Source organism: Crocodylus siamensis, chromosome 5 (genome assembly GCF_052110815.1).
Source record: "Crocodylus siamensis isolate JL-2025a chromosome 5, ASM5211081v1, whole genome shotgun sequence".
Lineage (NCBI taxonomy): Eukaryota > Metazoa > Chordata > Crocodylia > Crocodylidae > Crocodylus > Crocodylus siamensis.
Window position 1 is genome coordinate 75,097,275 of NC_143399.1, and position 27,049 is coordinate 75,124,323.

General features: G+C 44.3%; 1 protein-coding gene across 4 annotated transcripts in view; it reads right to left on the reverse strand.

Moving 5' to 3' along the window:
- MOCOS (molybdenum cofactor sulfurase) overlaps positions 1 to 27,049 on the reverse strand; it is a 406,903-nt gene that overhangs the window by 72,633 nt on the left and 307,221 nt on the right. For all 4 annotated transcript variants that reach the window (XM_090049140.1, XM_090049141.1, XM_090049143.1 and 1 more), the window contains one exon: positions 19,570 to 19,769. In XM_090049140.1, coding sequence (XP_089905266.1) covers positions 19,570 to 19,769 — 200 coding nt within the window. The remainder of the gene's footprint in view (positions 1 to 19,569; positions 19,770 to 27,049) is intronic.

A 27,049-nucleotide genomic window follows, 5' to 3' on the forward strand; every position in this document is an offset into this window, starting at 1 on the left:
TTCAAATTGTTTAGAGAAAAAAAATCATATTTTAATTCAGAACTGAGACATTAAACTAATTTAACTAGATAGTTTTCAGATAATTTAGTGTACAAAATATATGCTTCTCTATCCTAAGGTATTTATTTCAAGTTGAACTTACATCACCAAGTTCATCATCTACCCATATTATACATTTTCTACTGTTTGGCATCTTCTATATTCCAAGCTAATTGCAAAGTGGCTGTAAAACACTTGGAATCAACCTGCCAACAGTTTACATCCAACTCAGCACTCACTATAGCCCCCAAAAAAGAAATGGTACAAGGCAGTGGAGATTCGCCTTTAAGGCCCAAATGATATTTGGTTAAAGAGCTACTTCTGTGTCTCTGAGTCCAAATGTAGATTTGTAGGAGAGATCTTTGTGGCTCACACAGATTTTAGGCAAGGTTACTTATGGCTCTGACAAGTTCATGGCTTAGTTCAGGGGTGGGCAAAATACGGCCCATGAGGTTCAGCTTTCCATTCGGCCTGCAGAACCCCTAAAAAATGTAGAAAATTAAAATTTATCTGGCTGTAATTCCTGTCAAAAATGACAGGAACCAACAGCATTAGGAGCCAGGGGAAGCCTGGCGGGCTCCCACAACAGCAGGGCCTGCCCAGCCCTGCCCCCCCAGCCAGAAGTCCCAGCAGGGACTTCTGGCCTGGGAGCATGTGGCTGCCCTGCTGGTGCCGGAACCTCAGGTAAGGGGGAAGCGGGTAGTGGCAGGGGAGGGCTCTGGGCAGGGAAGGAGCCTGGGGAAAAGTGGCCCAGGGAAAAGCTGAGCACGGGGGGGAAAAGCAGCTCCTCACCTGCCCCATGCTGCAGCTGCCCATAGCCCGCATGGGGCTGCCTGTGCCTGCTCCAGACAGCCCCGTGGGCTATGAGTGGCTGCAGCAGGGAATGCCAGCCACGGGGTGGGTGAGAGGCCGCTTTTCCCTATGCTCAGATTTTCCCCGGGCTCCTTCCCGGTGTGGAGGAAAGTGGCCCCTCCTCTGCCCCGTGGCCGGTGCCCTGTGCTGCAGCTGCTTGCAGCCCACACGGGGCTGTCTGGGGCACTGGGCATGGGGCAGGCAAGGGGCTGCTTTCCCCCCCGCTGCGCTCGGCACCACCTTGTAATCCGGCCCCACTGCCAGCCTGGGCCGTATGCCAGTTCTGGCCTCACCCATCGGGGCTGCGTGCAGCTGAAGCAGCTGCAGCCCCCTACTTGCCACACCAAGCAGTGTTTGCCACTGCTGCCTGTGGGCTGCCCAGTGTGTGAGCTCCAGGTGGGCAGCAGCAGCTAACACTGCCCAGCGCGGCAAGCCGGGGGTGGCTGCAGCTGCTGCCGCCAGCTGGTGAGCCCAGACCCAGCTTGGAGCCCAGGCTGGCAGTGAGGCCGTGGAGAAAAGCAGCCCCTTGCTTGCCCCATGGCCAGCACCCCGCACTATAGCTACTTGCAGCCCACGTGGGGGTGCCTGTTCCTGCTGCAGACAGCCCCACGTGGGCTGCAAGTGCCTGCAGCAGAGAGTGCTGGCCATGGGGAGGGAGAGGAGCTGCTTTTCCCCATGCTCAGCATCAGCTTCTTTCCTGCTAGTAAGCAGGGGGTTGGGGGTATACTGTGGGACTGGGGGCAGTGGGTGTGAGTGGGCAGGGAGCCAGCCAAAGCACAGGGCCCAGAGCAGGGTGGCAGGAGCACAAGGTCCCAGCCAGCAGGGGGCCCCACTGGTGCTGGCCCTGGGACATTGGTTCCAAGACACTGGGACACTGGTCTCAAGATGGTGATCACGGGGCGGGGCATCTATCAAGGGGCGGGGCTACCCATGAGGCCCTCGACAGCCTGCCAAAACGAGGTAAGCGGCCCTCTGCCCAAAATAATTGCCCGCCCCTGGGCTAGAGGGCTAGAAGATGGAGTTAAATAGACAATGGATGGAACAGTACATCACTAAGGAAGCATATGCCAAAATAGCACAAATGCATGAAGAAATAAGAAAACCAAAGGGGAAAATGATTTATGACTGGCAATAAATACTAAATACGTTCCACAAATAAAACAGATGGAAAAGAATGGTCAGGGAAACTGTTGCTTAGTGACCAGAGTAAGCTATTCCTTGGAAACATTTTCAGGAAGAAGACAGGACAATCAATTAGATACCTAAACTGTTTATATAGTAATGTGAGAAGCACTGGAACAAATGGGGAGACTTTGAGGTTCTAGTACAAACACAGAATTACGATACAATTGGGAATTTAGAGACATGATGGGATAGTTCAAATGACTGAAGTACGATCATAGCTTGTTTGGGAAGGACAGGCAGGGGAATATAAGAGTAAGTATTACCCTATATTGGTGATTTTCGCCCTTTTTAACAAGTGTACCCCTTCTGTCTCAAAGTTTCAGGTCATGTACCCTTTATATATTTTTCTTGTTTTTTAGGGAGGGAGCAGATCGAGGCCACTGCAGTGAGGGAGGGAGTGGGGCTGGGGCAGGGCCATGAGCTGCACAGTTGGGGTGGGGCATGAGACAGAGGCAGGAGCAGTCCCACATACCCCTCTTCTGGGGGTTTGGTGGGGGGTGGCTCCCGCTGCTGCACGCACCTCAGGAGGGCATAGGGGGCATGTGCCCCAGATATGTGCACAGGGCAGGGCAGACTGCTGCTGTGGGCTGGGGCCAGGGAGGCACTGGGTTCTTCCTGGCAGGGGGATGGACCGGGCTGCGCTTGGAGCTGGTGGTGGCAGCACGGGGAGTAAGCGGGGCTACGGGAGGGGCTGCAGCCACCCCAGAATTCAGCATATCCCCCCAACCCCCTCCCAGCGCAGCCCAGCCCAACACCCTTGCCAGGAAGAGCCTGGTGCTGCCCTGGTCCCAGCCCACAGCGGTAGCCTGCCCTGCCTCACATGTAGATCTGGGGGCACTCACTCCTCCATGCCATCCTGGGGTGTGTGCAGCAGGGGGAGCTGCTCCCCCTGTACCCAACCTCCCCAGATAAGCTGTTCACTGCTCCATCCTGCGCTCAACCTCACTGTGCCCCAGCCCCAGCGTGCCCTAGCCCCAGCCTCACTCCCTTCCTCACAGGAGCGGGGCTATGGGAGGGGCTGCTGCCACTCCAGAATTTGCCATAGCTCCCCCAACCCACCTCCCAGTGCAACCACTGCCTGTTCTGAGGTGGGTCAGGCCTTCTTTAAACAAGTGACAGAAGCTTCCCAATTGTATGACCTTGCTCTTGTAGGGGATTATAATTATTGGGCAATCTGCTGGGAGGGAAACATGGCACTGCACAAGCGGTCCAGCAAATTCCTGGAGAATGTTGATAACTTTTTGATATAGATGGTAGAGAGGTCAAGTAGCAGGGCAGCTCTTCTTGACTTGCTGCCCACAGGTTCTGTGGATAGGGGGAGAGCAGTGGATGTGATATACCTGACTTTATCAAGGCCTTTGACACTATCTTTCATGACATTGTCATTAACAAGCAAAGGAAATACAGACTAAATTAAAGTACCATATGGCAGGTGCATAACTGGTTAGACCATTGTACTCAGTCAGTAGTCATCAATGGCCTAATGTCTAGTTGGGAAGATTCAAGTGGGGTTACGCAGGGGTCTACTTTGGGTCTGGTACTGTTGTAACATCTTCATTAATTATTTGCAAGATGGGATTGAGTGCATGCTTAGCAAATTTATGGATGACACCAAGTTGGATGGAATTGCAGATACTCTGAAGGGAAGGGTTAGGTTGAAGGATGACCTGGATAAACTGGGAAAATGGTCAGCAACCAGAACAAATGTAAAGTCCTGAACTTGGGATAAAATAATTACATGTACAAATATATACTAAGGAATGACTGGGTAGGTTGCAGTACTGCAGAGAAGGTCCTGTGGGTTACAGTAGTTCATAAGCAGAATTTGAGCCAACAGCACGTTCTTGGTTTCAAAAATAGGCTGATAGCATACTGGGTGTGCCACTTGCAAATCAAGGAAAGTGATTCTTCCATTCTATTCAGCACTGGTGAGGCCCCACCTGGAGTACTGTGTTCAGTTTTAGACTCCACAATTTAAGAATGATACGGACATGCTGGAGAGAGTTCAGTGCAGTGACAAAAATGATAGAGGTCTGAGAAGCAATACTTCTGAGGAAAGTCTGAAAGACCAAAGGTTATTTAGTCTGGAGAGGAGAAGACTGAGGGTGGATTTGACAACAGAAGACTGAGGGGGAATTTAATAATAGTATTCAAATATTTGAAGGGTGAATGTAAAGAGGATGGTGATTCACTTTTATGTGTTATCACAGGGGACAGGAGTAGGAGCAATGACCTTAAGCTGCAGCAGAAGAAATTTATGTTGGAGATTAGAAGGAGCTTTCTGACTATGAAGGTGGTCAAGCATTGCAATGGGCTACATAGGGAAACTGTGGAATCTCCATCCTTGGAAATTTTCAAGAGTAGGTTGGACAGACACTTGACCAGGATGATTTAGTCAGAGAGAATCCTGCCTTAAGGAGGAGGCTGGACTAAATGACCTTGTGAGGTTCCTTTCAGCCCTATTTTCCAATGATCTATTAACTGAAGATATAAAGAAGATGGAACCAATTAGTACTTATTTCACCTCAGTGTTCACACACACAGAAAACTCCCAACTCTGACCAAATGACCAGCAGAAATGCAGAGAAAGGAGAAATGCTGCAGTTCATAAGTAAAGAATCTGCCTAAGAATTTTGGAAAAATCTAAATCTAAATCAGCAGGTTTGAGGGAATTCATCCCAGCTGAAGAAATCTCAGAGCCTGTCGAAACATATATTTACAAATTCACAGATGAATGTAGTCAGAGGACTGGAGAAGGGCTTGATACCTACCATTTAAAGGGCAAAAAGAGAAGAGCCTAGGGAATTTCAGTGTGGCTTCAATATCTGGAAAGTTACTAAAGCAAATTGTAAAACAGTAAATTTGTGTAAAATTTGCAATTTTGTAAAACAGAAAATATCTGGAAGAAAAAGGGGTGATCATCACTAGTAGTCACAGTGGGTGCTGACAGAAGTGACATGTGTCATGTGATTGGCCCCTTGAAAGTGCTCTTCAGTCATGCCCTGACAGAACTGCATAGCTACAGAGTACTTTCAGCTGCATGACAAATTAACCCTCAATGTAATGAGGGTTCAGATGAAGGTAGTCTAGCCTTCATTAACTTTTATCTTTACCTTAGGGTTGCACTGATGCAGCCCAGCCCTGCCCTGCCACAGGCACTGCCTTCGGGATGGGAGGGGGAGAAGTGAGGGGAGGGAGCTCTGGGCTAGGGTTTGCCCAGCCTGAGCTGGAGTGGGGCTGGTAGACTGGAACTCCTCACCTTGGAGGGCTCCAATCCACCCACCCATGAACAACTGGTGCCTCCTGAGACTGTGGGGGCACAATTTGTGGGTGGCAGCATCGGCAGTAGGGTGGCAAGCGGCGACCACCCACAGAAGCCAGTAGCAGCAGTGGGGCGGGAGTGCGGGGGAGGGGATTGTGAGAGGCATCCACCTGCAGAAGCTGGCGGTGGCAGCCAATCTTGGGGGGGCATGTGCCCCCCCCCCCACAAGTTGCCTATGCACCCACCCCTCCTTCAGCTCAGGCTTGCAAACTCCAGGCCAGAGTTCCCTCCTCCCTTTTTCCTCTCCCATCCTGCAGATAGCACTGGAGCTGGGGGGCAGGCATAGGGCTAGGGGAGAGAGGCTGCAGACAGGGAGCCTCTCTCTGCTGGATTGGCTCCAAAGTGGAGCTCAATCCTGCCTCCCCGAGTAAACAGTGAATGTCTGTTGGGTTCTGGAGTGGGGAAGGGTGTTGCTGTAATTCATAGTGCTTTCTGTAAAGTGCTATGAGTTACAGTGAGAAGTTGCACATCTGTCAGTGCCCTGTGGATTTGTTAAGAACAAATCATGCCAAACCAACCTGATTCCCCTTTTTTCTTCTTTTTGATAAGGGCACAAGTTTGATGGAGAAAGGGAATGCAGCTGGACTTAAACAGGGCTTTTGATGTGATATTAAATACCACTCTCATAAGTAAACTTTAGCAATGGGGGAAGGTATAGCTACTATTAGGTAGATACATAATTGGTTGACTTAGCAAGTAAGCAAAGAACAATTATGCATGTACCTGTATCAAAATGGCAAGAGGTCTCAAGCAGGGTTCCACAGTTGACTGTTCTGGGTCTGGTGTCATTTAACATTTTTACTAATGACTTGATGCAGATGTAGAAAATACACTGATGAAATTGCCAGGCAACATAACTGGGGAGGGCCCCAAACCTTGTAACAGTTAGGATTAAAATTCAATTTGGTCTTGATAAAGTGGAGAGCTAGACAATAAACAACAAATGAAATTCAACAAAGGCACATGTAAAGTGCTACCCATGAGGAAGAATAATTACATACCCAAATACAGAATGAGAGATAACTGATGTCAATAGCACTACTGAGAAGGAACTGTGGATTATGGTTGATCATAAACCCAGGTGAGTCAGTTATGTGATGCTGTTAAAAAGGCAGTAAATGCAATTTGGGCTACAGTAATAGAAACACTGATTGGAGAAAACAGAAGATGACACTTTAGTCTTTACAGAAAAGGTCATTTGCGGGATGATAAGCACAGTTAGCATCAATTACAAGCCATGGTAGACACTCAGCCTGGGGTAGGGAAAGAAAAAGTTAGGTTATTTAGATAAGTTGGATGCTTTCAAATGAGAATAGCTTGAGAGAGTCATCCTACAGTTCTCAAGAAATTAGCTGAGGTAACAGCTGAGACCTTGTAGGCCACATCCAGATGAGTGTGGTTGTGTGGTATATGGCACTGCAGACACAGCTGCAGCAGCACATACCACACATTCAGCTGTTCTCCATGCTGCAAGGGAGCAGCATGGTTTGTGAGGGGTTGACCCGTGGATATCCAGGTGTCAGAAAAACCTGTGCAAAAAGCCCAGAGGAGTGGCACCTGTGCGGGGTAGAGTGCACCACTCAAAACCAGAGCCTGGCTGCCCACAGCCATATTCCAGCTGCTGCCCAGGCTCCAAATGGTAGGATTGCTGCTGCAGCCCCAGAAGGCCCCCAGGATCCCAGGTAAGGCTACTGGGGCCAACCTCCCCTACCCCACCCAGGGTAACCTGTCGTATGCAAGAGAGCACGTGACACAGGCGTTCCCCAGGGACAAGCAACAGTGGCAAAGTGTCCCACTGCTGGTTTTTCCTGGGGAACCAAATGCCCACACTCTTGTGGAGGCAGCCATGGAGGCCAAATGAGGTTCCAGAAACCTGGAAAACAGAAAACACAGGACCCCTCTTTATAAAAGGAGAAAGCACAACCCAGATCAACTAGTTTAACTTTGAAAGATGCACTGATTTATAAGAACCTAAAGGATAACAGGGTGATAGAGTAAGGGCAGACATTGATTGTCAGGAGCTAGATTTGCCTAACTAACCCGATTTTCTTCAATGACAAAGTGACAGGCCTTGTGGATAGGGTTAGCAGGGAATGTAATATACCTCAACTTTAGTAAGATTTTTGACAAAGTCTCCCACAACATTTTCATACATAATAAACTAAGGAAATATAGCCTAGATGAAACTATTATAAGTTGGGTGCAAAACTGGTTGAATAATCATGTTCAGTGGGTAGTTATCAACAACTCAGGGTCATGTGTCTTATTAGGAAGTTATCAACTGTGGGTTTACCAGAGGTCCGTTCTGAGTATAGTACTATTCAGCATCTTCATTAACGACATGGAAGCTCAGTTTCATCCTCCTGTTATTAAAGTTACAGGTGGCACAAAGCTGGGTGAGAGTGCAGATACATTATAGAACAGGATTAGGATTCAAAAAGATCTTAATTAATTGGAGAAATGGTCTGTAATGAAGTGGACTATAAACAATAAGAACAATAGATGATGTTATGCTTAGGAAAGAACAATCAAATACACAAATACAAAATGGATACTGACTGACTAGGCTGTGATTCTGCAGAATAGGACTTGGGGTTCTTAGTGGACCACAAGGTGCGTGTAGGACTACAGCGTAGTGGCAAAAAAGCTAGTTGCATTCAAGGATGTGTTAACATGAGTACTGCATGCAAATTATGGGCAACAAAACTTTTACTGTATTCAGCATCCATGACGCCTTAGCTGCTGTTCTGTGTCCAGTTCTGGGCACTCCACTTAAAGGAAAATATGGACAAATTGGAAAGATTGTAGAGGAGAACAAAAAGTGGTTCAAAATCTAAAAAGCATGACATCTGAAGGAAAGATGGAAAAGCTGGAATTACTTAGCTGACAGAAGAGAAAACTGAGAGGGGAACCAATAAAATTCACAAATACAGGAAGGGTTCTTACAGGAAAGATGACAAACAAGAGCTCTTTGTTTTCACAGGGGACAGAACAAGGCATAATGGCCTTAAATTTCAACAAAGGACTTTAAAGTTAGATATTAGGAAGAACTTTCCATCTATGAAGGTGGATAAGGATTAGCGCATATTATCTAGAGAGGCTGAAGTACCTCCATCAGTGGAAATTAAGTGCAAATTAGGCAAACATTTGTTTGGGATAGTTTAGACAGTATGATCCCAACTTGGGCAGGGTGTTGGCCTAGATGACCTCCTGAAGTTTCTTTCATCCCTATTTTTGTATTACTCCATACATTCTCCATAAATGATTTAATCAGCACTTCCTCTCTTGGGTATAGCAAGCAGACACCACTAGCAGTTCTGAAGCAGGTCAACAACCTGTAGCTGGCAGGCTGGATCTTAGCAGTGCCTTAAGATGGGAGTCAGCAACTAACAGCTTGCAGGATGAATCCAAATGACCAAGCAATTCCATTTGACCTATAAAGCCAGGACATTTTGCAGCAATTCAGTAGTAAGGAGAATTCATGGGTTTCAGTGACAAGGGAAATGCTGGTCAGGTCAGAAGCATGGTGGCAGCAATTTGGTGGTAGGGGAAGCAGCAGTATCTAGTTCACAAGCAGTTGCTCACCTTTTGAGTAAGATGAGCTAATTTAGGCCAGCTGCTCCTTAAAGGTTGCCAACCCCTTTAGGATAATGACTTTGGGTCATATTGGAACTGGCCAAACAAGTGTGCACAGGTAGACAGAAGAGGAAAAAGCAGTATAAATAAAATTCCCCCACCCCTCTCTACCCTTCTGCCCCCATCCTGTTATAGAAGGAGCAATGAACATTGTCAATGAGAAAATAGGTTATAGGTTACATGGGCGACTGGTGCCTCCTGAGTCTGGGACGGCACCAGATCACTGATGGAGGTGGTGGTGGGGGTCTCCCAGCAGCTGATCGCTGAGCCAATGGCAAAACTGGAAGTGCTCTTCTGCTGGCACTTCTGGTTTCACGGCTACTGCTTCCCTTCCAGGGGATGCACAGCTGATCTTAGGCAGTGCACGTGCTCCTGTGTGTACCCTGACTGCGTCACCATTGGTAAGCTAGCACCAGGACCAACACACAGCTGAATGATGAGTAGGAAGAATGGTCTAGTGGCAATACATGTAACTCAAGAAACTGCCTCAGTTTCTGGTTTACCTCCAGGCTTCTCTGATGACTCTTTTTTTGTTCCTTAATATTCACGAGCATGTCATGCAATCCCCTTCCACCTCAACTCTGAAATAACAGTGCTTGCTTGCCTCTGTGATGTTGCGAAGATAAAACACCATTAGTACTGGTGAGGAGTTCAGGTCCGATAGTGGTTAGGGCCATATTAATATCCAGACTGACTTTTCAAATGGGGGCAGAAATGTGTAGGCAGAGCAACAGTAAACTGGGCCTGTGACCCTTGACTTTGCTGGGTACTACACAGTTTGAAAGGAAGCAGAGCTGGATGCCCTCCCAGAAAATCAGGCAGGGTCTGTGAATTAACGGGGGGAGGGAAGCTTGCTGCTGCCACAAGTTTTCTTCTCTTCATGCCTCCTTTTTCCCCAGTGTGGTGTGGGTTGATTGATGGTTTAGACTCACAATCTGGTCCGTATCTCAAAACATTCTCTTTAGTTTTCTCCTTTATCTTTGATCCTTTCAACTTAAGAGCTATCCAAGTGCCTTTCCTGTATCTCCCTAGAAACATAAAGCACACACAAGGACACTCAAAAGGAGCAATGTCAGACTGCATCCTCTGTGCAGGACTCTCAAGGAGCTTTGTAACCTTGACCACCTCTAACTAGCAATTTAATAGTAGGAAATTTCAAACACATCCTCCTGTATACTTCTTGCTCTCCTAAAGATGAAGTATTACAAAGAACAATCCCATCTAAATCCTGGGTCTCAACTAGCTCAGCAACTTGCTCAGTAGCATATACCTACTAAGCACGCTTGCTATCACGTGTAATCTAATCCCTCAACACAAGTACAGTTTATCTCCGCCCTTATGAATACCAGACCAGTGAGATTGCCTCTTGAACACCGATTCTGCTCCATCCTCTCCCTTCTCCTCCCCCACCTCCATCCCATTTAGGAGGAATTACTTTTAGCATCTAATACCACATAACTAACTCCCATTAAATGTAAACCAGGACCCATACTATAATGGCTCACATCACCAGTCAGAAGTAACAAGACACTATTATAATGCCAACTCATTCTGGCTTGCTGCACATAAAGTTATTTCCCTGTAGTATAGGGGATAATGCAAGTCATCCCTGTTGCTAAGGATGCCTCTTGTAAGATGTCTGTAGCAGAAATACGAACTAATTAGAGCCAAAGAAATTAGCGGAGTTTCACCGGGAATCACAGCAACAATCTTTTTTCTCCTTGTAATCCTGTTTGCATTCCATGCTTCTGTTCTATCAGCTGTCCTTGATTTCCTGAAGTCAACTGCTAAATCAATAATTAAATCAATAGCAAGCAATCACTCCAGTAAATTTTGAGGTAGCGTTTGGGAACCTGGCCAAAAATCCCATTAGGCATGATATGAATATTTTTCTTCCTCTGAGTCATCACATTTAACATAATAAGTGGATATGCTCTTAAAAGCATTAGAGTAACAAATTGAGATTCTTTTGACCATCTCTATATTCTTTGCTGGAATTAAGAAGTGCTTGCTTCCCTTCCTCCCACCCCTCCAAGCCAGCAACATTCAAAAGAAAAATCCTTTGAAAATTGGTAACTTCTCTGTCTACCAAATAAATGGATAATTTTATACAATACTTATAAAGAATAAACAGATGAGTCAAACATAAATACAGAAGTTACGTGTGTGTGTGTATATGTCTGATTTGAAAAGCTATACTTTACTTATATAGTATTGTAAACAGGAGGTTTTCTCATCTGTTTATTTTCATCTCTAGGGACACAGTTTATGGATTTTTGACAAGTAAAGTAAGATAGGTAGGTTGACCAAGACATCTTCAAGATGGTTTGGCAATTCCTTTCCATGTGTGCAAAATACAATAATTTTTCGTGGCTGCAATTTAGTCTTCTAAGACTGGTTTGGGGCTATGCTTAGACCAATTCACTATTGAAAAAGAGATGGCTTTCTACTGAAACTGTTTTAGGCGGGATGCTGCAAACAGTTGTTTCGTTAAGAAATCTACCCATTCACCCAGGCTGCCAAAATACCCACCTTTGGAAAACTAGCAAACACTTGCTTCTTTTCAACTAAACCATCATAGACAGCAATATGACCCATTCATAGAGAAAGGATGACTCTGGCATTTCCAGTTGATTCCAAAAATAAAACAATGGGAAGAAACTGTCCTCTATCTCATAAACATATACTAATACAAAATCCCATTATCAAAAGAAGGAACAAAGAGCCCAAAAAGAGAAAACAGGAGAAAGAGTTCAATGTAACTGCAAAAAAGAGGAAGGGAAATATAACAATGCCAATTATAACATTTTTGCAAATGATCAGTCACAATGGCTGAGATTGTCAAATGTTTAAATGATTTAGGTGAAGCAGTCCTAGTAGAAAGCACCCTACACTACAGAATAATAAAAAATGGGATTGGAAAGAATGAGCAGGTCATCATAATGTCCACCTTCATACATATATAATATGGGCAGTGGAAGGGCAGAGGCAGAGGAGCCAATTGCCATGGTGAAAAAAAAATACATTCATTAAATTGTATTATGGATTTGGGCTGAAGGGTACCAGCTGAAAAGTATATGTAGAGAACTGATGAAGGAAAAGGCTGGGTTTTCTCCAGCAATGGATGGAAAAATGTCAGTTCATAGTTTAGCCCTCCCTTTCCTCCCTGTGTGCAGATGAGAATTGGCTAGGACATGCTAATGAAGGCTTATAGTCAAAGATGATTATAATCTACTTGAGTAGGGTTCTCAATTGTGAGAGGTAAGGAGGCAAAAGTCATTCATATGTAAAGCTACAGTAGAGGAACTTTCTGAAGAGAGCTGAAATGTTCACATTTTTCCCCTTTTGCAGCCAAATCCTTTATTAGCAGTTTGTCTATCATAGGCAAGTGTGATAAGGCATGGCTACAGGCAAGAAATCCGGGGCTGCTAATGAACTGTTGCTCACTGTCTCCTTGACAGGATTAGCAGCAGGTGTGGTTATGCAGAGGTTTAGGAGACTTTTACAGGTGAGGTGATAAAGAACTACCTTTCTTTTGCTTCAGGCTGTCAGTAAAGGAGGCTGAGAAGGTGGAAAGGACTTTATTAATCCTCTGATGAACTAAGGGGCACATTTCAAAGGTAAGAAAAAAAGCCTAAGGTAAAAACCAGTGGAACTAAAAACACCCAAACCAAACCTATAGGAAAAAACAAACTTGTCTGAGGATTCCCTAGAATGGGAACAAGGAAAAGCTGCTAAAGAAAGACTCATTTATTGTAATGAGCAGTAAACAGTACGTGGCTAATGGAACTGGTGAATAGCAATGCAGGGCACTTTATCAGTGACCACTTAGAGCATAAGCATGTGAGCTAATGTGCTCTCATTTTTATCTGCTCCTCACTCTTGGAGTCAGCTAGGATCCACAACAGAATTGATTTACAACAGGGTGTAGGTATGGACATTGCAAGCCTTATTCAAATTATGGAAAGCAAACACAGTGTTTCTTTAACTGAGGGCCTTATTACACATTGCACTTTGAGCTGCTCAACATGCTACCTTGAGTTTGGAGCAGTCACACATTCAAGCCAGCTGGGACTTGAAGACTGAAAGGTAAGACACTCCCTGTGCTCCCCTCCCATTCCAGGCCTCCCCCCTCCCAACCCCTCAGTGCTCTCTCTGTTTCCCCTCACCCCCAAGGCACCCCCACCATTTGGGCTTCCCCCCTGCTCCCCTGAAGGGCTCTGCCTCCCCAGCTTACCTGCACCATCCATGTCACCCAGTACTTATGGACACCCACCTAGTCCAGAGAGCTGCAGTGGTGGCAGACAGATTTCCCTTCCCTGCCTGCTCCCACAGGACAGTGCCAGCAGCCTTCAGTAAACCAGGGGGCAGGGGCGGTGAGCAGGGATCTGGGGTGCCGGGAGGGATGGGGGACAGCAGGCCTGATCTGGGGGGCTGGAGGTAGTAGTGAGTTGAACCTGGTTGGTGGTTCTGCCCTGCCCCTTGGGGTTTTCCCCCTGTTCCCCCTGGGGGCAGTAGAGTTCGGGGGTGGAAAGTCTGTCCGTACAGGGCAGGAGGGTGGAGATGGGGACACTGCATCCTGGGATGCTGGAGGACTGCAACTTGGGTGGCCCATCTGTGGAGAGAGGCTTCACATTAATGGAATATGAGCTGGTTGACACAGATCAGAGCTAAACCTGCCCTGGAGTGGCATAACTTTTAAGATGCTTAAAATGTGCTTAAAACCAGTTTCAGGTGTTAATATGTGGACAATCCAGGGATTAAGAGCTCTGGGATCCACCTAAAAACGTATAACAAGGTCCTATCAAACAATGCCTAGCACAATGGGGTCCTAGGACATGAGTAGTACTCCTAGATGCACTTATCAATTTAAGTAATAAATAGAGACACTTTACCCTACTATTTGGTAAATGCCCCAGAAAAAAGGAAAACTTATGTGAACAGAGTGCAGTTGTCTCTTCAACTCACCATTAAAAAGAGTTGTAAATAACAGTCTGCAAGACAGCTTTCCTGAGGGGAAACATTTTCATGTGAAGAAGCAGGAGTTTTAGGTGCAGTTCAAAGAAGAAAACTGTCACTTAGTTTAGATGAAGTCTCAGTAAACTTATTCTGCAATATACAAGATCTGAGTAATCAAGACCCTGGCTAAGAAGATAAGTTTGCATGGAAAGTGTGGAGAAATAGCAAGAGCCTGTGAGTGACCACTGGTGTTTGACTCTAACTCAGTTTGTTTTAATCAAACTAATTCAGGATCTTGGATAAACTCCAGTAAGTAAGTTGTCCATTAATATGATAACATGAATTTGATATTCAGGTCAAGCTTCTTAACAGACAACAGCTGAAAATAGCAGTAACCTTCAATAAACACAAAGGCATATTTAAACAAAAACGTGATAACAATTCAAGTTTCATAATTATTTCACTTCCTCCTAATAACTTCTCATCTTTCAAGCACTATAAATCATCTTTATTGGGACAGGAAGCTGTCAAGAACATTGTCACCCTTGAGAGATGTAATCATGACCAAATCTCATTTGTGTGTCAGGCTTCAATGTAATTCATCCATTTGATCTTCAACTTTAGAACGAAGGGTTTGATCAAGGATCAACCTGAATCCACAGCTATTCCTTCACTGTCTATTCACCCTGTGTGTAATTAAAGTACGTTTGTGTTTAGTAGCACAGTCTTGTTAACTATGGCTGATAATGCTCTGAAAGTAATTAGGAGACTTTAACATTAGTAACAGCTTCCCATCCAAATGCTGCCCAGACAAAAACCATGATTTTCCCTGACTTCATTTTTTAGGGGCAATGCTCACTGCTATATATTTGACTGCATGCCTTTCAAATCTTAAATATCTTGGGTTTAGTTCTGAATTTTGAATATCATGTACATTATGTAAATCTCAAGGATTAACTAACTATAAGCCTGGTTTCTTCAGAAGGGACTGTCACATTTACTTTTAAAGTCTCTCTGACCAAATGTAAATGTCACAAAATTCTCTCAGATCTCATCTTTTTTTTTTTTTTTTTCTTTTTCATATCAGTCATTCCGATAGGCTGTGTTCAAGGCTTTTGAACATTTGATGTCCAGCCACATTACACCCTTGGATAGGTGCTCAAATACCAAGTGCAGAAGAACCGTCAGTCACTCAGGCAAAAAAACCCCTAGTTGAATAATTGGTTATGGCTAAATTAGCTGTAGAAGAGATATCACCTATATTAAATAGGACATCTAGGCATTCACTTACATTAAAAAAAAATCTGGATTATAATTTGTGTATTTAATTGGTAGCTACATGAAGAGTCACCCCTAGGGTACAGCAAATTGGGGCAACCACCCCGGGCCCTGGAACCTCACCTGGAGCTGGCAGCTCAGCCCTGTGCTGCGGAAGAAGGCTATCATGGAACTATTTAACTTTTCTCTTAATTTCAAAGAGAAGGAAGATTTCTTTGGGGTTCCCCCCACTCTTTTTTGTATTCTCTTTGTTGTCCATTTAGGGCCATTCCTGCCCCAGTTAGCAGAGGATTCCAAAAAAAGCAGCCCATTTCAATACAAACTTTTGCTCTAGCATGTGCTGATTTCTCACTTGTTCAGCATTTAACCTCTCCAAAAGAACACAGATATCTTGGAAACTTTTGCTTGCAAAGGGACAGGTGGTCTCTGAGGTAGCCGTGGATCTTATCATTAAGAGCTTTGAAAATCAAGCCTAGACTGCTGAACTTGACTTGTTAAATTGTTTTCTGGGCAGCCAATGAAGAAAATTAATCACTGGCATTAAATGTATATATCTTGTATAGTTAGTTCTGTCTATTGGTTAGCAGGCCCCGTGTAGCAGCTAGACTTTCCTCCAGTGTCTGCGACTGTATTCCTACATCAAGCATAAAGGACCCAAAGTCATACATCCATCTGGTGCAGTTCTTTCTATCTGAATGGAGCACAGTCTCCAGACTAGATGCAGGAAGGAGGCAAGGGTTTACGTGAAACAGTTGATGTTACAAGAAGAATAAATCTAGGAAGGATCCTGGTGGGCTAAAGTTCCATTAAGTAGATACCCTGTGGGTATCTATTAGAAGAAGGAAGAATGGTAGAGAGAGATATAGGGGCTTTCTTGAGCAGGCACCAAATCCAATTTTGAACCTTATGTCCAGAAACTGTTAAGTAAAAAGCATTGCAATGAAGCCTAAATTTCCCTTAACAAGGTTACCAGAGTTAAGCAGAGAGAGGTAATTCTGTTTCTTGGGAGACCTTGATATACTGACATTTGATTTCACCCTGATTTGGAAAAGCCCTATAATCCCTAACTCAGAGGCAATTTCCCTGCTGGGCTATCCCAGAACCATACACCTCAGTTGCCCTGGACTCTCTGACTGACATCAACAGCAGATGCTTTTTAAGGAACTGAATGTGAAAGCTGGAGGGAAACTTTTGAGTTTTCTTCTAAGCCTGCTTAATTCTATAGGAATTTTAAAGAATTTGAACAACATTTGAAAAATGTGTCAATTCTGATGAATCAGGGAACTCCAATGAAAAAACCATTAAAATTTTACCAACTAGCTCTAATTCTTATCTATATTAGAAACTGGAAGTTAATCCTGATATCCTGGTCATTTTCCTGCAAAAATTTCTGTGGAATTTCTATTTCTAAAAACATTCAATTGTTCACTTTAATAGCACAACATATCCAGTACTACAGTGTTCCTTAGGTCTGGGCTGGAGCATTTATTCAAGAACAGAATAATGAATAACCCCTACCAAATTGTCCCCACTTTTTGGATTGCTGTAACTGAGGGTGTGGACACACAATGAGACTACTATGGAATAATTTATCCTAGATTTTATTTTAGTATAAATTGACTCCATATTAAGATTAGACATATAGGTTCCAAGTTAGCTGCCTTTAGTACGATATAGTACAAGCTGGATTGGGAAAGATTTTGCACAAAGCAAACAGCTATCTAGGGACAAAACTGACTAGGGAAATAGACCCATGCCTGCTATATCAGTGTATAGGCTAGTGATGGGCAAAATACAGCCCACAGGCTGAATACAGCCTGCCAGACAATTTAATTCAGTCCATGGGTGCTCACCAATTAATTGTTTCCCACCTAGCCTGCGCTATTCAGTCCAACCCTTGTTCTTGAAGGGCCCCGGCCTGGCCCCAGCCAGCATGGGCAGGGTGTGCATGTGGGTATGTAGGGTGCAAGGGAGGGTGGAGGGGATCTGGGGACCCTCCCACACACCACCCCCCATGGCACACAACCCCCCTCGCCACTGGTGGTGGCAGCAGCAGTTGGTGGTGGGCCCTTGGGGTGCTCATGGTCCAAGTGGCTCCAGCCAGTTCTCAGAGCTCCACATACAAGAAGTGGAGCCAGCCTGGTAAGGAGTGGAGCCAGGCTAGTCCATCTCTATCACCTGGGGCTCTCATGTAGCTCCCAGGACTTGTGTGCCACCAGGTGGAAGCCCCGTGTGATGGAGCCATGTGCAGCTCCTAGGAGACCACTGGGAAGAAGAGAGCAGGGAAGGCAGCCAGTTCCATTGTGCAGGGCTTCCCTCCTGTGGTTTGCGAGTGCTGGGAGCTGCACATGAGCCTCAGATGATAGAGGTTGGCTGGCCTGATTCTGCTCTTTGCCACCATGTACATCTCCTAGAACGGGCTGGAGCCAGGCACTGCTGGATGGCTGCACCTGCATGGGCCTTGAGCACCCTGAGGGCCTGCTGCCAGCTGCTGCTGCTGCCAGTGGAAGGGGCTGTGTCATGGGGGGAGGCATGTGGGGGGCTCCCCACCCTCCCCACAACCCCCACCCTCCCTCATACCCCCTCACAACCCCCCACATGTACACATACCCACATTCCCCAATGTACCTTACAACCCCTTCACACACAGCCACACACCCTCACAAACCCTGCACACACCCATCCACATACACACCCTCCCACCCATACGGAGTCACATGCCTCCACAAAGCCTACACCCACCCACATATCCACCCCACTACACACACACACCCATGCTCCAATCACACCCAACACACTCCCCCATGCACAATATACAAGAGTAAGACTTTATTTTTGAGTTATTATGCCATCACCTCTATATACACTATGCAAACACAAATAAATCAGGACAAAATATTTTTTGAAATAAAATTAAGATAGGTTATAGTAGATGTTTGACTTTTAGTGCATGATTTGTTTTTTTTCCAAGATGGTACCTCCCCTCCTCCCAAAGGACTACTTTTGGGGGCAAGGGGCGAGATGTCTGCTGGCAAAGATCAGGGGTTAGGGAGTGAGAATTCTGATCATTGGAGTCATCATTGACGCCAAGATGAACATGGGCTGACAGTGTGGGGATGCAGTCAGGAAGGCCAACCACACCTTGTCATGCATCCACAGATGCATCTCAAGCAGGTCCAAGGAGGTGATACTCCCCCTCCATGCGGCACTGGTCAGGCCGCAGCTGGAGTACTGCGTCCAGTTCTGGGCACTGCACTTCAAGAGGGATGTGGACAACATGGAGAGGGTCCAGAGGAGGGCCACCCACATGATCAGGGGGCAGCAGGGCAGGCCCTATGAGGAGAGGCTACGGGACCTGAACCTATTCAGCCTCCACAAGAGAAGGCTGAGGGGGGATCTAGTGGCCTGTTACAAACTAGTCAGAGGGGACCAGCAGGCATTGGGGAAGTCCCTGTTCCCTCGACCACTACCACGAGTGACCAGGAATAACGGTCACAAGCTGGCAGAGGGTAGATTTAGGCTAGATATCAGGCTGTGCTACTTTACGGTCAGGGTGGCTAGGATCTGGAACCAACTTCCAAGAAAAGCGGTGCTGGCTCCTACCCTGGGGGTCTTTAAGAGGAGGCTAGATGTGCACCTTGCTGGGGTCATTTGACCCCAGCACTCTTTCCTGCCATGGCAGGGGTTGGACTTGATCTGCTCAGGTCCCTTCTGACCCTACAAACTATGATCCCAGGTAGGTGACCATGGGGCAGGGCACCTGTCAAGCAGTGGAGCTACCATTGTGGCCCACGACAGCTCACCAAGACTCATTAAGCAGCCCTCCAGCTGAAACAATTGCCTACCTTGGTATAAGTCAGTCCCCACTTTTTAAGAGGTAACTTAACCCTGGATCAGTGACTAACAGCAGGCTGCACTGTCATGCATCCACTCCTCTTTTATTCAGAGTGGAGTTAAATTTTTCTGGAATAAATTTGTTATGTGTGTACCTTCTAAGATAAATAAAACCAGATAAATTTAGACAAATAGCCAATATTACACTTCCCATAATAGGTAGAATATTAAATCTGTGAGACAGAGCTTTTAGATATTATTCTCATTGCTTTATGTCGACATTTATATTGGCCTCCGGTTAATTACTTTAAAAATAAACAAGAACTAGATATAGGGTTACCTAGAGTTAAGAAGAAAAAATATAAACATAAGAAATATTACCAAGAAGAAATTATTTGGTGACACAGAAAAGGGATTAAACATAAAAGCTGAACATTAAATAAGTTATATGAAAAGCAGTGTACCTGTGAATAGCCGATTATGTCTCCATTTTCATCCAGCACATTAAAATTAATGATCGGACCCTGGACATCAGGATTGCTGAAGTCTGTATCACTGTAAATGTGCACTACAGGTGCCCCATTAGTATACTTTAATGTAGACAGCACAGTGTAGGTGTAGTGAGCTAATGCAAAGGTATGCTGTTTTATGTTCTCCATTCCACCTAGGAGGAAAACAATACATAGATGTCAAATACCTTTTCTTTTTTAAATATTGTTTTTACAAAATAATAATGAGCTCTTTTAAATGAACGTACACTATTCAAAGTCTTCCGTTTCCTTACAAAAGCTTCCGTGGTGCTATAATATCACAACAGCCTTCCTATTAGTCAATGCAGACTTTTAGATGGGGACATTTTTAGCTTAACCTCACAGACACAGTAATCTTTTTGGTCCAAATCCACATACATCACAAAAGCTTTCCTAGAAGGGCAGGTTTGGTTGGGTGACCCAAAGGACTAAAAAAGGGCTGTTCAACTGGTGGTTCTTGAAGGGCTAATTTGTGGTTCCTGGGCTTCCACTTGGCTGCTGCTCTCCCCAGTGCTCTGGCCACAATAGCAGCCAGGATCTCCAGGCTCCCCCCTCCCTCCTCTCTCTTGAATTTCCTGCCCCTTGCCCAGGGGCAGAGTGGTGCTGCATGCCATAGCCTGCCAAGCCAGGGAGCTGAGACTGAGGGTCAGGGGTGGTAGGGCACCCACAAGCATGGTGCAGAACTGGAGGGAGGGGTGCCCAAGGGTGTGGTTCAGTGGCAGGGGGGCATCCATGTAGCATGCAGCTGCCACAGGTGTGATTTGTGGGGTGTGCAGCCACTGACTGCTTAGAAACTGGAGAGCCCTGGAGTAGAACCGTGCTACAGATCATGAAAGCTGACATTAGTACTAGCACAGGGGGCAAAACAAGATGGAAATAAAAGATCAGTTCTGCAGTGAATACACCTCATGCAAGTCCAATTTCTTCAGTGAAGTAACATAGGGAGTAAGTTAGTTAACATGGCCTTTGGTCTGGATGGAAAAGAAAGAATCCTTCACAGCCAAAGATTTCTTTCCCTACTTCTTTGCCATACCCTAAGGCTTCCAAAGGCATCCTGCTGGATCCACATTTCCCAGACGTGTTTTTGTTTTGACAAGAGTATGTGTCTCATTTACAGGTAACTGGTAAGATGGCTTCTATTTCCTCACACTGAAAGGAGACACCATTTCATAATGTATCACGGCCAAACGCACACACAGATATCTTATTGTTGTCAGCAGTGACCTATTTTGAGTTTCAGCAACAAAAACACTGGAATCTGCCATTTGAACCAAAGGAGAAATTAGCTAAACTGTGGGGAAGTCATACCATGATCATTGGGATAATCCACTGGCAGGAGATTATTGAGCATGACTATGGGTGCTGCGTTAGAAATAGGTACAAAACAAATGCATACTATATATCTTCTGGAGAACATGAATGAATAACAGTCAAGGTAGAAACTAAAAAGGAATACTGAACTCTTACTTGAGAGGAAGATGAACTGAAAGATGGTAAGCACAGTATTACAAAGATGCATGAATCAATGGAAGCATAGGTCGTGTAAAATTGTCTGTTCTGCACTGCTACCAAAATGTCGACAAGGCACGTAATACAGAATCACTTTGGATTATGCAGTTATGTACATGTTATAGAAGAGTAGGTATGCCTCTTTTGGTGGGTATGCCATAAATAAGCTCTGTCCCCTCCCCAAGTACCACTCCAATCCCCTTCTCCTGCTTAATCCATTACTCCTCCCTATCAGATGTGCCATGTGCAGAAAAATGAAAAAGTTCAGTCCTAGGTATGGTGGACGAATGGTGAAGAACCTCTGTTTACCGCATCGTGCAAAGAAATATGATGCAGCATGAATGCCTGCAGGCCCTTCTAGAACTTTTGCCAGAAGTCATTCAGTATGATTTGCCACTGTTTTTTCTGAATTAACTTGGCTAACTTTTCTAAAACATTTTTTCCCTTAAAAACTTCCATTGTATTATTGTGTCTGAGAGAGAAGCTCTAGCCCAAGAGGTCCTAAACACTGTTGAAGATGGCAACATAGAAAATAATTTTTTCTCTGATATTGCTAGAGACCTAGCTGTCTTAATAAATCTCAGTGCCTTGGCAGTTTCTGAGATGCCTTTAATTCCTGAGATTCACAGCTTTTGCAAATTGGCAAGAACCTCTTAAAGGAAGATTAAACTACTTTTCTCATGCTTTGTTGAACAAATCTCCGTCTCTTATTCACAGCAATCATCCTATCATTTCTATATTGTCTTCAGCCACTCTTGATTTACAGTTTCTTAATCACATCTCTTTGTCCATTAGTCAGAAGTTGCTGAGTCTCTTAATTATTTATTCTGACAAATACAAATGCAATTGCCTGTAGTTGATCCTTCTTAACACTGCAGACAGAATGTATTGTTGCCAATGGTCTGTATTTTCAAGGAACAGAATAGGTCAAGATTATGGCTGATGAAACAAAACTGATGATTCATAGCTGGTTTTAAAAAAAATCGTATATCTATTATTCAGTTTTGATATCTTCTTTAATAATATGACCTCTGTACTGCCCTGTGCATGAATTTTCCTATTTCCTGAGTTTGCATCTATCACTACCCCAGAAAGTAGACGGAGGGGAAGAAAACTGCAACAGATCTCCATCCTCTCACAAGGGGTTTGTGGCCTTTAATTAATGTATATACATAGTGCAGTGGCGGGCTAACCTTTTTTGGCAGGCATGCCACAAATCAGCCCTACACCCTCCTCAAATGCGACACAACTGTATTTCCACTGCCTGCTTTTAAAGCAACAGAGGTTGAACAAAGAAGCTCATTGCTTTTCCACACTGGCCCCTATACTAGAGGTGTTCTACAAGACTTTTGGTGCCACTGCTAAATACTACACGGTCTTTCCTAGATATACCATTTCTTTGTGCTTTGTGACATCTTGACCATGTCAGCACAGGGTAAACTCTGTTTCTTTATCCACAAGCTCTGGATACAGAATATGCAAATTAACGGTGCATCAGCATCAAAACTTCACTGCATCATGGTATTCCTTTTCTACATGGTGGCTGCATGTGCCCTCAGCCACTCTTCACATCTGCTAACCCACAACAAGAGGAGCAATTGTTCATGACAGATATACTGAAAGTATAAGCCCATACCCCTGCCTTTTCTATTTTTTTATATGGATTTATTCTCTTAAGGCCAGATCCAAACCCCATCTATAAGACAGACTTTACATTGGATCTTATCTGCAATTTTTCCCTTCCTTTGTTGATGTACCAATAGAACTGCTTCCTTCCTGCTGTCTCCCACTGTCCTTGAAAGGACAGTTTAGGAAGACATGAACAGATGTGATATAACCTAGAACCTGCTCAAGAGCTGGATATTAGACTACACAGGATAAAGGAAGAGGAGGAAATGTTCACCTTTGGCCCTTTTCTCTAACTCCACCTATAAAACAAGGGAAGAGAATTAATTTCTCCTGTAGTTTAATCTAAATGAAGAGAAAAAAAGGTGCATAGGCAAAAAGATATTAGAAATAAGTGAGATAAGCAGGATTATAATACACTACCTCATACCAGCTGAAAACTCCATAAAGTGTTCACAGAAAGAAGGAAATTCCAGTTTCTATTATGAAGATGCACCCTTTCTCTGTAGGACTAGGTGTCTGTGCCTGTAGTTGGATGGCCTTTTGCTGTGTTATCAGCTCTTTCAAATGTACTTACTCTGTGTCTAATATGGAGGTCTCTTCCTCCTCTCTGTACCATAATCTCTCAGCAGTAATTCTGTGAATAATAATTTAGATCCTTTTATACTCTACCCTCTCTCCCACCACCTCAATAAATTTAGACTGTGGAAAGCAATTGCTTAATTCTCCGTTCAGGATGTTATACCGAGACCTACCACGAAACACATACTCATTTTATCTTAATGAACAGAAGGAGTTCTGATGCCCCATCTCACATTTTTAGGGCAGCTATTTTACACTGCTAGTTCTATATGGTAAGGGATGATAGCAGTCTTTGAGTAAAGCAAGCAGAGCATTCTGAAAGGAGAAGTTATTCATTTGTTTCTTTATTCTTAATTTCTCTGGAGTGGAGTAGAGATGAGATGCTGCACACATTTGCTAGTCTGATTTTTAACATACCTTTTTAATTATTAGGGAAATTCAATTTGGCTTAGCTGCTTGTTTGACCGAAACCATGCTACACTCCAGAAAAAGTTACAAATCAGAATAATTTTACTGACTGCTTGCAACGACAATTCAGCTTCTTTTATGGGCACAGTTTCTGGCCATATAGGTAAAAAGAGTGCAACATTTCACAATGGCCCCACCCACAGAAGTGATAGAGAAACTTTCCAACTCTGCTCTTCTTAAAACCCTAGGGCATTCCTCAGGTATTTTGTATGCTATGTAATAACAGCTTACATACAGACCAACTCTCCATAGTGTGAGTGATAGAACAGTCCCAGATTTAAGAGAACAATAAATCAATGCTTATTCAAGCAAAATTCTTCTGCTATTGATAAAGGTTTTACAACCAAGGTCTTTCTCGGTCCAGAAGACACCACATCCTCCCTGGTTACTATCCTGTCAAGTGCTATGGGGAAGCCCTTGCGAAGAGGAATGTGACAGCCAGACTTTCTGCTCTTTGGGATAACATCAGCTACAATTACCTTGGGGCTCCAGAAAACAAATGGTTGTCAAAAATCTGGCTTTCCACCTCCCAGGATACTTTATTTGCCCGTGATACCTTGCTGTGCATTTATGCTATAGCAAAAGGATGAACTTTAAAAAAATGCTTTGCCCTGCCTAGCAAATGAATTTCTAACATTGCAGGGTCAGAATTAAGTGGAACTCCTCTCCAAGAATTTCTCTATAATGCCTAACTCCACAGTTTTACCTTGTCCACTTGAAGGGCTCATGATTTCTCAATGGTCTAGTAGTTCATTCTAATTGGAGCTATAGATCACTGTAATACAGCTAACTAGCAGCTTGCAGCAACAATAAAATATCTGCTCTTGTCTTTGTTACAAAATGGGATCTCCCTCATCATCAGCAATAGTGGCTCACAAAAAATACACAGAAAACCCAACAAAGCCATCCTTCCTTTTTGAGACTATGACAAATCTGAATTAGTGTCTAACGGTGTATAATACAGGCACAGATGAAAGTTAACTGTTTTTTTTTTTTTAAAGAATGATATAGCACAGGTATTTTCCTTCTTGCATAAGGCAACTAGGTCCTGTAATTTAACAAAATACTTCACCCTTGCCGCTTAGGTTCTGTCTTCCTGCAGGCCCTACCTTAGCAAGTCCAGTCTAGTTGTCTTGGTTTGGTTCCAACTTCCACCATGGCCTACTTGGCAATCCCAAACAAGTGGTCCTGGAGCCTCTTAAGAGCTAGATGGGTCACTTAGCCAATGCATCACAGTGATATACAAGACATATTCCAATTATAACTAATTACACAAAATTAAAAAAAATGTAAATGAAGGATAAGGTATTAGAAGGGAATAAGGATAAAGTATTAGAAGGGACCTACCAAATTCATGGTGGGTTGCATGGCAGCTCCTTTAATCTTACAGGTTCCCCCATGCACTTCCCCCTCTTCTCACCAATTGCTGATTGGACGAAGGCCCCCAGTGGCCCTTCTCTTTGTTGCTGACCAGCCGGGAGGCAAAAATGGCACCATATTTAAAACTATGGTTTTCTCTTCCCCGCCGATCAGGAGCGTGGGGAGGGGCCCCTTGGCCAGTTGCCAGGGGAGAGCATTCAGGGGAACCTGCAAATTAAGGGAGCTGCCAGGCAGCCCACTTCGGCTGTGAATTCAGCAGGTCCCTAGCTCTTACTGAATTAACTGAAAGGTACCATCTTGACAAATGCAGATAGAAAGTGAGTAACCTGGATTTTTCATTACTGTGGAAATCAGAACACATCAAGTTTGTAAAGTGAGTTTTATTCTCATCCATTTTAAACAATACACCTTTCTTTACTGCAGCCTTGGAGCTCTCTCTTTCCCATTGCTTTCCTTTGGCAAAGAGGATGCTTTGACTAACATTCTTGCTTGTCATTTGAGGCCTCTTCTGGGAAGTATCATTAAAATATCAGCAGCCTTATTCACTGAGAGGAGGTAATGAAACAGTGCCAACTACTTCTAAAACACTGTTTTGAGATTTCCTTGACATATGATCCTAATAACTATGATACATGAATTTGGATGACTAGGAACAAAAATTACTGGATATATTGTACTCTATCCTAAACTGAGCAACACAAATTCCATCAACAGAGAATATGACCCATTGGGCGCATCTCCACGAGATGTTTACTGTACAGTTGACTAATTAGTTGTACAGTAAACTTCTCAGCATCTACACATGCTCCACTATTAGGCTGGAGTAAACTAATTTACTCCACAGCAGGATAGTATTGTACATACTAGTAAATACAAGTACAATCCTGCTGCACAGTGAAAATCTCAGCAGCAGCACCTGTGTAAATGCTGGAGGGACTGGCTGGGGCCTGAGAGTTCTTCAGTGTTGGGGCTGCCTGCCAATTAGCCCTGCATTTGAGTTCCCTTGTGACCCAGCCAGCCCCTCCATAGCATGCTGAGCCAGGGGAGCAGCTCTGGGCTTGCAGAATGACCCCTCGGGCCCCTGCCAGCTGGGTCTGCTCTGTCCTGGCTCCACATCCACTGCATGAATAAACTGTGGAGTTTCTTGCTCCAGAGATTATTGCTCCTGGGCGCATATTCAAACAGCATGCCCGGGGGTAATAAACTCCAGAGCAATCAACTCTACAGTTTATTCATGCACTGAAATAGCATGTGTAGATGCACCCATTGTGTAAAAGCATCTAAGAATTCTGTTAAGCTGAAAGACACCTTATTAACTTAGCAATTCAGGAACATCCAAATGCGCCCTTTTTTGTCCCCAAAAAGTAACCTAATTTGCAGCTCACTGCACAACATACCTGTGAAAAATGTAAGGAAAATTCTACTGCTAATTAATCTGCTGTTATTTTCCTCTGGGTGGATCGGGAACTGCGAAATACTGCAGTCTCAAGCCTCATGTAGTTATTCAGCTAGGTAAACAGGTAGGAAAAGTTTATATTTCCATATAAAATTGCACTGATTAAGAAAGGGTAGATTTGAAGAACAGATGCTACTACTTTGACATGATATGGAGCATTTTCAGGTAATATATGTGTGCAGTCACACAAAAGCTCCAAGTCCCACTCTTACTCATCAAGATATGAGAAATTCAGAATTCCTCAAAACACAGCTGCTCCTGAGGTACACTTAGTAATAATCCCAGTAAATTTGTAGCAATGATTCTACAAATAGTGTATCTGACAGCAAGAAGCTATTATAAGTTAACCATTGTCAGGTCATCATCACACTGTTTGGTCCTAATAGTTTCTGA